Source organism: Kryptolebias marmoratus, linkage group LG16 (genome assembly GCF_001649575.2).
Source record: "Kryptolebias marmoratus isolate JLee-2015 linkage group LG16, ASM164957v2, whole genome shotgun sequence".
In the NCBI taxonomy this organism is placed as follows: domain Eukaryota; kingdom Metazoa; phylum Chordata; class Actinopteri; order Cyprinodontiformes; family Rivulidae; genus Kryptolebias; species Kryptolebias marmoratus.
Genome location: NC_051445.1, coordinates 29,544,369 through 29,553,809, shown reverse-complemented (window position 1 = coordinate 29,553,809; position 9,441 = coordinate 29,544,369). Strand labels below are relative to the sequence as shown.

Here is a 9,441-nt window from a genome sequence, read left to right as displayed (position 1 = left end):
GTAGTTTAGTTGTCCTGTACCTTGTTAGCATTGTCATGTTTTAGCTTAGTTATCTTGTCATGTTCTGTAACTCTGTCTGTGATTTTGTTCTTGTGTTGTAAAGCACTTTGAGTCGCCTCGTGCTGAAAAGTGCTATATAAATAAATGTACCTACCTACCTACCTACCTACCTATATTTTTCCAGGTTTAGCTTCTCTCCATAGGCTACCTGTCAAATTCAGAATAGAATTTAAAGTCTTATTTCTAACATACAAAATCCTCAACAACAAAGCTCCATTTTGTATTGAAGACCTTATTGTTCCATATTTTCCTAACAGAGCACTTAACTCTCAGACTGTAGGTTTACTTGTGGTTCCTAGAGTTTCCAAAAGTAGAACAGGAGCTTTCAGTTATCAGGCTTCTCTCTTGTGGAACCAACTTCCAGTTTCTGTCCAAGAGGCTGACATCCTATCTACTTTTAAGACTCGGCTCAAGACTGTCCTTTTTGATAAGTTGTATAATTACGGTTGGCTTGGGTTTTCTGAGATTTCCTTTAGTTATGCTGCCATAGGCTTAGACTGCTGGAGGGACAAATTGACCATGTTTCCTCACTTTGCTTCCTTCTTTACTCTTTCTAGACTTCATGTTTGTATTTGTAATCATTTATATCATTAATATGTTTTTCTTTGTTGTTTTTTTCCCCACAGAAACCACACCTGGATCAGTCATTCTGTGTTGTCTGTGTCCATTTCTTGTCCTCTCAAATCCCTGCCAATTTAGGCAGATGGCCACCCATCCTGAGCCTGGTTCTGCTGGAGGTATCTTCCTGTCAAAGAGGTATTGTTCCTTTCCACTGTGCTACTCAGGATGGGAAATCCTGAAGGCCATTACAGGGGTGGTGAAATGAAAATTCAATGCAATCTGCTGGCTTCCATAGATAGATAACTTTTACTAATTGGCATTTTATAATGTATGTGATTGTTTTGCACAGTACCCTGAATGACTTGTTGTAACTTGGTGCTATATGAATAAACTGAATTGAAATTAACAATTTGTAAAAACGTTTTGAAAACCATGTATCATTTTCCGTCCACTTCACAATTATGTGCTACTTTGTGATGGTCCATCACACAAAATCCCAGCAAAATACTTTCAAGTTTGTTAATTTAACGTGACAAAATGTGGAAATGTTTGAGGGATTTGAAGACTTTTTCAAGGTACTGTAACGTCTTAAGTTCGATTTAACACAGCCCGCCTTACCAGTTGTTTCTTAACCTTGCCCTTATGCGATGATGTTTGAGATGAATTTTTATTCTCATCCTGCATCAGTCTGTTTACTTCCTTCCTGATGCTCCATGTCAGCTCGTGGCTGGGGGGCTCTGGGGACCTAGATCCATGGCTCATCTGTCCTGAAGAGGTGCCCTTTAGTCCTGCAGCAGAGTCAGTCTTTCCTTGATGCTCCAGAGCTGACTCAGTCAGAACTAGGAAAGTTCTGCCCACAGACGGAGTTAACTTCTCCTGGTCGAGCTCCACGGATCTGCAATCAGGTTTTTAGTTAATGAAAAAAAAAAAACTTAAACAGGAAGTAGAAACCATTACTATTCATACTGACAAAATATAACGCCTACTGATGCTTTAAACACTTAAAAGCAGAACTGAAAAGTGTTTTGAAGTTAACATCAGTTGGAAGAAAATCATAAAATATGCTTATTGTAAAATTAAACGAAAAAAAATACATGTATATTTTTTTTGTAACTGCATATTAACCCCCTTGATGTGTGACATCCACAGTGCCACTAAGGTTTACAACCATTTAGCCATTCATCAGTGAGTGGATGAATACTGGTACCACATCAGCCAGAAAATACCCCTGGAGTTTCACTTTTTGGCTTCCCGAAAGATAAATAAATTTGCCAGATTTGGATCCGATGTGGGAATTACTATGAGAACTCTGGTTCGGATCACTTCAAAAAGGAGTACCACAAGCTCCTACCCTTCAACCCTGGAATGGCTTCACGCCAAAGAAGCAGGACCTTTTCCGAGGAGCAGTCCCAACTATTTTTAATTTTAAAAGAAAGGCAAATGGAGAGGAGGACGTTGCCACAGAGAAAGATTCGAGAAAGGAGAGCTTTTACTTCAAGCTTGAACACGCTCCTGTCATTCAGGTATGAGCTGCTTAAATGTCTGACAGCCTGAGATCGGTTTGTGATTCAGTACAGTTTGTTATTGATGAAAAAATATAAACAATCCATGTGTGATTAAACAAATGTCATATTCTGCAACTACTGTTGATTAGTTTACGCTGATGTGAGAGTTCATAAACAATACCCTGAAGTGTGCACACGTTTTTAATGAGTTAGCATTGGGTTAACAACGTTAGCTCTCTCCTGCCATCTTTACGTGGACTTGCAGTGACAACAATCTGTGGGTTATCGGTTCTCACCATTCCACATCCCCAACTCAATCATTATGCCCGTTGTTTTGTCAGCCATGATAGTCCTCATGATAATCAGAATCCAAATCTGAAGAGTTTTCATCTGATTCTGAAAATTCTGCCATTGGTTCAGGTTCATACTGATATGTTTGTATATCCATTACTCCTACAAAGTCCTACTTACTCCCGCAAAGTCTTCCAGCATTTCTTCAAATTTAAAAAAGGCTTCTTTTCCCCTTTTCCACTAATAAATAATGGGGCAGTAACCACAATCTTGGTTCTTCAGCAATATTTTGGAGCTGGCCGGGGCACAGTGCACATCATGAACTCAGGATGGGAACTCCACCCCCCCAAATCACCCCACTTTGACATTTATTGACTAAAATGCTAAAATCAAACTATTTAAGTTTTAGGTCGGAGAAATGGGTCCCTGGAATGTTTTGTGGAAGTGTTTCACTAAATGATATTCATGCAATATCAATATTTTTAAATTTGATTTCAGTTCTCCTTTAATTGTTCTTTTTGATAACTGAAAGGTTCTACATAAGTAGTCTTACACTGGATTCTATACATAATTTTAACTGACTTTGCACTAACTTGAAATCCAATTATCTAAATATTCTTGTTTAGGTTTATGTCAACACATTTTTAATATACCAGATTCTATTTATTTATTGTCTGCCACCAAAAGGTGAAGTTAAACAATTGTGTTTTTGCTCATGTATGTGTGTGTCTTTCTGTTATCAAAATATCTCATAAACCACTGGACATATTATAATAAAACTTAAAAGAAAATAATCATTGTATGTACATCTACAATTGATTAACCCTCAGAATTAACCTGACTGAAGCTGGCCGTCTTAGCCAATTGACCTTAAAAACATAAAAATGGCTTTAATTAAGTCGGTTTTACAAATGTTAAGCTAAAATTTGATGTGGTAGTAGCTGAGACTGACCCCCAACTGAACACTAACAAGGTGTGCAAAATCTTTATTTAAAATTTTGTCATTACCTATTTGAAGTCAACTCTCTTGGTTTGTAGGCAACAAAAGCTCATGAACTACTGGATGGATTTTAATGACCCTCGGAAAGTAGTCACAGGATGCACCGCTACATCTGATTAACCTTTGGAAAATGAAAAACCTTTCATAATAGCTACCACAAATAACCAACCTTGGCAAACACACAATTTAACCTCTGTAGCAAGCCTGTAGTAGGCTGTATACATTTCACATGCTTATTTGCTAACTCTTGTAGCTTGTTGTAAACAATTGTATCAAAACAGAAAGACAGGTTTCACTCCAGTAGTGGACAAGTCATGAATGACTTGGTTATCCACTGATAAAATGCACAACCAACCAACTACGTCTTTAAAATAAAATTTTAAATAATAGAAAAGAAAAAATTTTTAGGGGAATTTCCCCCTTGGCTATGGTACACAACTGAATGACAGCATAGGGACGGGAGGGTGAGCAATATTTGGCGCTCCATGTGAGGAGGAAAGTAAAAAAGAAAAAAAAAAAAAAAAAAAAAAAAGAGTACTGTCTCTGGAATCTCATTAAAATGCATTTAAACCATAGAAATAGTATGTCAAAATAATTTTGTTGTTTGACACTGTGTTATACCTTGAAACTGGTATCACCCTATGCCTACAATCAGCTGATAGTTTAGTGACTCTATATTTGCAGTCCTGACCTGACAGGTTGGAGGGTGAAGCCCCTAATTTGGTCATGTTCTGGGCAGAATGGCCTCATCAGCTCCTCTGCAGTAGGCAAATCTGAATGTAAAAAACACAAATGTAACAATCAATAATCCTGGTAGAACCAACTACTGACCAAAGATCCATTACTTAACAAAAGTTAAAAAGACGTCTGACAATATTAAAATGAAAGATAAACATTCCATCTCCAGAGCTGAAGATGCTCAAATAGACAGACACAACATGGAATATCTTGATTTTCTACAGTATGCAATGAAAAAAACTCATAGACACAAATCACACGCAGGGGTGTGTGTGCGTGCGTGTGGGGTGTGTGTGTTAGTGGTTTAGTTAGTCCTTGTCTGACCTGACTCATTGGTAGAAGCAGGTTGCAGAGACTGTTGGGTATGTTGAGGAGGTGGGGATGGAAAGCTGTGTTTGTCTATCATCTCTTTCTCCTCCACAGATAAATGCCGGGCCTCATCTGAATCCTCCACAGTATGAATCTGCCTATAGGCTTCCTGAAGAGCCTCAATCTCTGACAACCCGCTCTGAGCATACAACTGACCTGCAAGGGAAAAAAACTCAGCATCACTCACAGCTCTGATGTTTCAGTAAAGTAAGGTCCACAATTACACATTTATATGATTCTGTGGTGCTGGAAAACAAACAAACAAACAAAACTACAAAAGATCAGAATTGAATTGACGCTGTTACACTTTGAACAACCTCAGTTTGAATCAACAGATTTTAATTCTGACTAAACTGAAGAGCCAACATGTAGTCTGGGAGAGATTTGAAAAAAGAAAAGAAAAAAAAAATCAGATATGGGCCACTTTTGCCTTCAGTATGCACGTAGACTTAAATCATATTATGATAAGAAGATGGTTGTAGCACTTGTGGTGAAAGATTTTACATAATATGCATGATCTCATGTGAGATTTTACATTATCTGTTAGTGGCATATGTATTTGTTGACGATAACTCTTAGCTACTACCACACTAAATTTGAACTCAATATCTGTAAAATTGGCTGTGTTATAGCCATTTTTGTACTTCCAAAACTCAGCCGGTTATGGTGGCAATCTTGAATTGGGTTGTTCAGTTGAGATGGACACTAAATTAATATTTTCTAAAGGTTCTACTAGTGGGTCATGAGATATTTAACTAGCAATTGACTGAAACAATTAATGGCAAAGTTTTAAAATATAATCAGATAGATACAGATCTCGAATATCACGAGATCTGTTAACACTATAAGTTGGGGGTGACTCTCAGCTACCAAGTACTAAAAAGTACGAAAATGAAAATATTAAGATGAGTATCTGTAAAATTGGCTGAATTGATCCAATGATTATTTTCCTGCAGTTTCATTAAAATATATCCAGTGGCTCATGAGAAATTTTGATGAGAGCCAAATGAAGACTCACACACAGACAGGGTTGAAAACATTATCACCCTTTCATTTTGGGTGGTAGGTGATAATAATAGCATTTAGAGAACCAACACTTACTGTACAAGATTAGAGCTGTTTTAAAACAGCAAAATCATCATTGGTAGTGGGTCAGATTCAGGGACGTGCGGTCAGGGGAGGCAGGTGAGACAGAGCCTCACCTGTCATCATGACAAGAAAAAAAAATGATAACATAAAATTAATGTTAATATTTGTCCACTGATCTTTATAACTAATTTTCGAAAATTTTTACAGTCGAAATTGCATTTTTATAGTCAAAATAGCTGAAATTGCATATTTCCTGTTCAAATACAAGGGTAAAACGCGAGGTGCGGCAGCAACAAGCCAAGCCAAAATGGAGAGAGAGAGAGAGTGTGTGTGTGTGTGAAGAACGCCGATCCAATGAGATATGAAATAACCAGTAGCCAATTGAATAAGCTACCCTTTTGGGTTTATATATTTGTAAATCTGACTCTAAAGGAGTCAGTGCCTCACCAACCATGAACCTCACCGTACATCACTGGTCAGATTAGACTTACTATTAAAGGAAATTGTTGTCATTTTAAAACAACTTTATTATCTCATTTTTAACTAGATTTTTAACCAAATAACCAGATAAAAATGATTGAGATGAAGATCTCAATTAAGGTTGACCTGGGCAAGAAGTTAGTGGAAATTATTTTACCTACATAAATAGTTTTCAAGTTAAAGTGAAGGGGTGCGGCAAAATACCAATTTTAACACATTAAAACCAATAGCAATGGTTAAAAAACATAAGCAATAGTTAAAAATACAGACAATGGTTAAACACAGGCAATGTTCTAAATGTCACAGTGGTTTATGCAAATGCTATAATTTAAATATTTACATCGCCATCACTTTTGTGTTACATGATTATTTTAATATATATATTTATAAATTCAACCCCAAGATGTACCTTAGAAGCCCAGGAAGAGCTAAAGCTAGCAAATACATACAATGCTATAAAAAAAAGAAAAAAAGGTGTGATGTAAAATTGAGGGGTTATAAATGAGAATTCTTTCAGTTTTAAATTTTTAATTTGTAACTAAAAAAGTAGGTTTGTCCATGATTTCCATGAGTGATATGTCCAGTGTAAAAAATATATTTTTTTAAAATTAGGGAGCAAAACCATAAGTTTGCACCCACACTTTAAACAATGAAGAAGCAATTGCTCCATTCATCAGGTTATTTATACATCGTCTCAGGACCCATGCTAGCATGCTTTCAGTTATTTTGCATGACACATTTAACTCAGCAACCAATGTTGTTTACTGATGCATTACAAATTACAGCTAAATTATTGTTGATTACTGCCTACTAAGTTTGCCAAGTGTGACAATGAATGGAACTAGAGGTAAAAAACCAAAAACAAACAAACAAAAAAACGTGACAAAGATGAACTGGATACTCAAAGTAGGGTAAGACATGAGGAGAAGTGTCTTTTTAATGGGAGTAAAAAAGAAAAAAATGAAAATCGCTACCTGTGTTGCTACTATGTTGGAGAAAATGTCTAGTTGTATATCTCCCTTTAATTTTTCTTTAATTTTCTGCATTTGGTTCATGTTTGGTCTGTCTGCTCCAAGCTACTGACTGATAATTTATCATAAAAAGATTTTTAAACAGAAATTCTCTACTTTTGGACACAGCAGGTTATGCTGCAGCTATTCCTGCATTAAACAGGATCACATGAGGTCCAGCATTTGTAGTGGTCGTATCACTGAGCTAAAACCAGCAGAATGTGTCCACATGGCAAAATAATTTACACCCCAATGAGACTCTATTGGAGCTACCCTGCAGTCCTGATCACTGTTGACAAGGTGGCATGTTAAATCTACTAACAAACGCGGTTGGTAACCTGGACTGCCCCATAACTGCAAATAAGTAAAAAACTGAGAGTGACTCATCAAAAACCATTTTAAACTCCATTTAAAACCGTCAAAAAAAGATGAAAAACACAGAACAAAACAATACACAGCAATCAATTAAGTAATTTACATTGTTTATTGGGACTTACTTTATGGGGCAAATTATTTTATTCATTTCTTTTTTTTAAGGTGGGCTCACCTCCCCCTATGCAACAGCTGTGGCTGGATAGCAGGCGAGTGTTTCAGACATTTCAGTGACACTCGCTGACTTCTGAGACCATATTTTCATTAAGAAAGCATTGATACTGTCTAGTAATGTATCATTTGAAAGTTAAAATTGTCCTTTATCTTATTTTGATGTAAAAAAGAAAGAAAAAAAACACTGTGATAGTTCAGGCAGTTTAGAGCAACGCTAAAAGATGCACTCAAGAGTGGTTCAAAATCAATTCCAGGTGTTTCACAGTCCCTGGCAAAAATTATGGATTCACCAATCTTGGAGGATGTACGTTCAAATTTTATTTTTAATTTTATATGAAAAAATAAATAAATCACAGACATGCCAAAAAAACTATAATTTTTCAAAATGCAAACCTTCTGACATTAAGAAACAATAAAAAAGAAAGAAAAGTAATTTTTGTTGTCCAACAGTTATTGTTCTTTTTTTAGACCAAGTACAGGAAAAATGTTTGGTATCACTAAATTCCAAGGAAAAAATAATGGAATCATGAGAAAAACACTGTGCCAGTAGTACTTTGTTACTTTTCTAACAGCTTGAATTCTCTGAGGATAGACCTAACTAATGACAAACAGTACTCTTTATCAATCTGCCTCCGTCTCTTATTGCTGATCACAGATCAGCTTTGCAGGTTGGAGTCTTCTCATTGACCATTTTCTTAACTGTCCACCAGAGATTTTCAACTGGATTGACATCCAAACTATTTGCAGGTCATGTCATTAATGGCCATGCCATGTCATATGTCTTTCTTGAAAAGTGCCAAAAATTACAATGTAAACTTTGACATTTATTGAATATGTAATGGTTGCCATCTTCCCCGTGTTTTTACCTGACATGACACTTTCATCCAGTCACCCACAATCCATGATTGTTCTCTTTAGCCTACTGTCACCTTCTTTTCTGTTTGGGTTTTAAAGATGGCTTTCATTTGACTTTTCTGTATGTAAATCTCATTTCTTTTAGGCGATTTTTCACAGGTCAGTCACAGACATTGACTCCACTTTTGGCCACTTGATCCTCATTTATTTTGTTGTGCTTTTTTTTTTTTTCAAAACACACTGCTTTAAGTTTTCTATCTTGATTCTTTGTCTTCTTTGGTCTACTAGTATACTTTCCTTTTACAAGTTCACATTTTGTTTGTACTTGGTTCAGATTTTAGACCCAGCTGACTGGGAACAACCAACATCTTTTCAACATTCTGTGATGATTTACCTTCTTGAAGAAGTTTCATAATCCTCTCCTTTGTTTCAACTGGCTCTCTCAACTCTCTTGGGTTGGAGCTGTGATTCATGTCAATCTGCTTTGTGCAACAGCTCTCCAAGATGTGAGCTCTTTTTTTAAACTGAAAACTAGTTAGCAGATTTAATCTATAGCAGGTGTTTGTTTTAGAAGTGCAAATTTACAGTGATTTCATCCTTTTTCTCTTGTACTTGATCTAAAAAGAGCAACTGTGACTGATTACAATAATTATATTTCTTTATTTTTATTAGTTTCCTAATATCAGAAGATTGGAATTTTGAAAAAAGATAGCTTTGTGATATGTCTGTGACTTTTTTTTACAATAGAAAATTAAACAACTGAAAGAACATCTGCCAACAGCGGTGTTTTTTTTGCCAGGGGTTGTATGATATAGGTATGGTCCATGGAAATCATTTGCCAAAAAAGTTTTTTTGCACGTTTTTGCTTATGAGTTCAGCAAGGGTATAACCGCTTGCTCGACCCTTCTTGCATGATCTTTCTTCACTCACAGACACA

General features: G+C 36.1%; 1 protein-coding gene across 1 annotated transcript in view; it reads right to left on the bottom strand.

Annotated features, from left to right (window-relative positions):
- cep162 (centrosomal protein 162) overlaps positions 1 to 9,441 on the bottom strand; it is a 67,845-nt gene that overhangs the window by 23,554 nt on the left and 34,850 nt on the right. The window contains exons 10-12 of the mRNA XM_037980338.1: positions 4,480 to 4,680; positions 4,109 to 4,190; positions 1,240 to 1,516 (exon numbers count right to left, since the gene is read on the bottom strand). Of these exons, the coding sequence (XP_037836266.1) occupies positions 1,240 to 1,516; positions 4,109 to 4,190; positions 4,480 to 4,680 (560 nt within the window). The remainder of the gene's footprint in view (positions 1 to 1,239; positions 1,517 to 4,108; positions 4,191 to 4,479; positions 4,681 to 9,441) is intronic.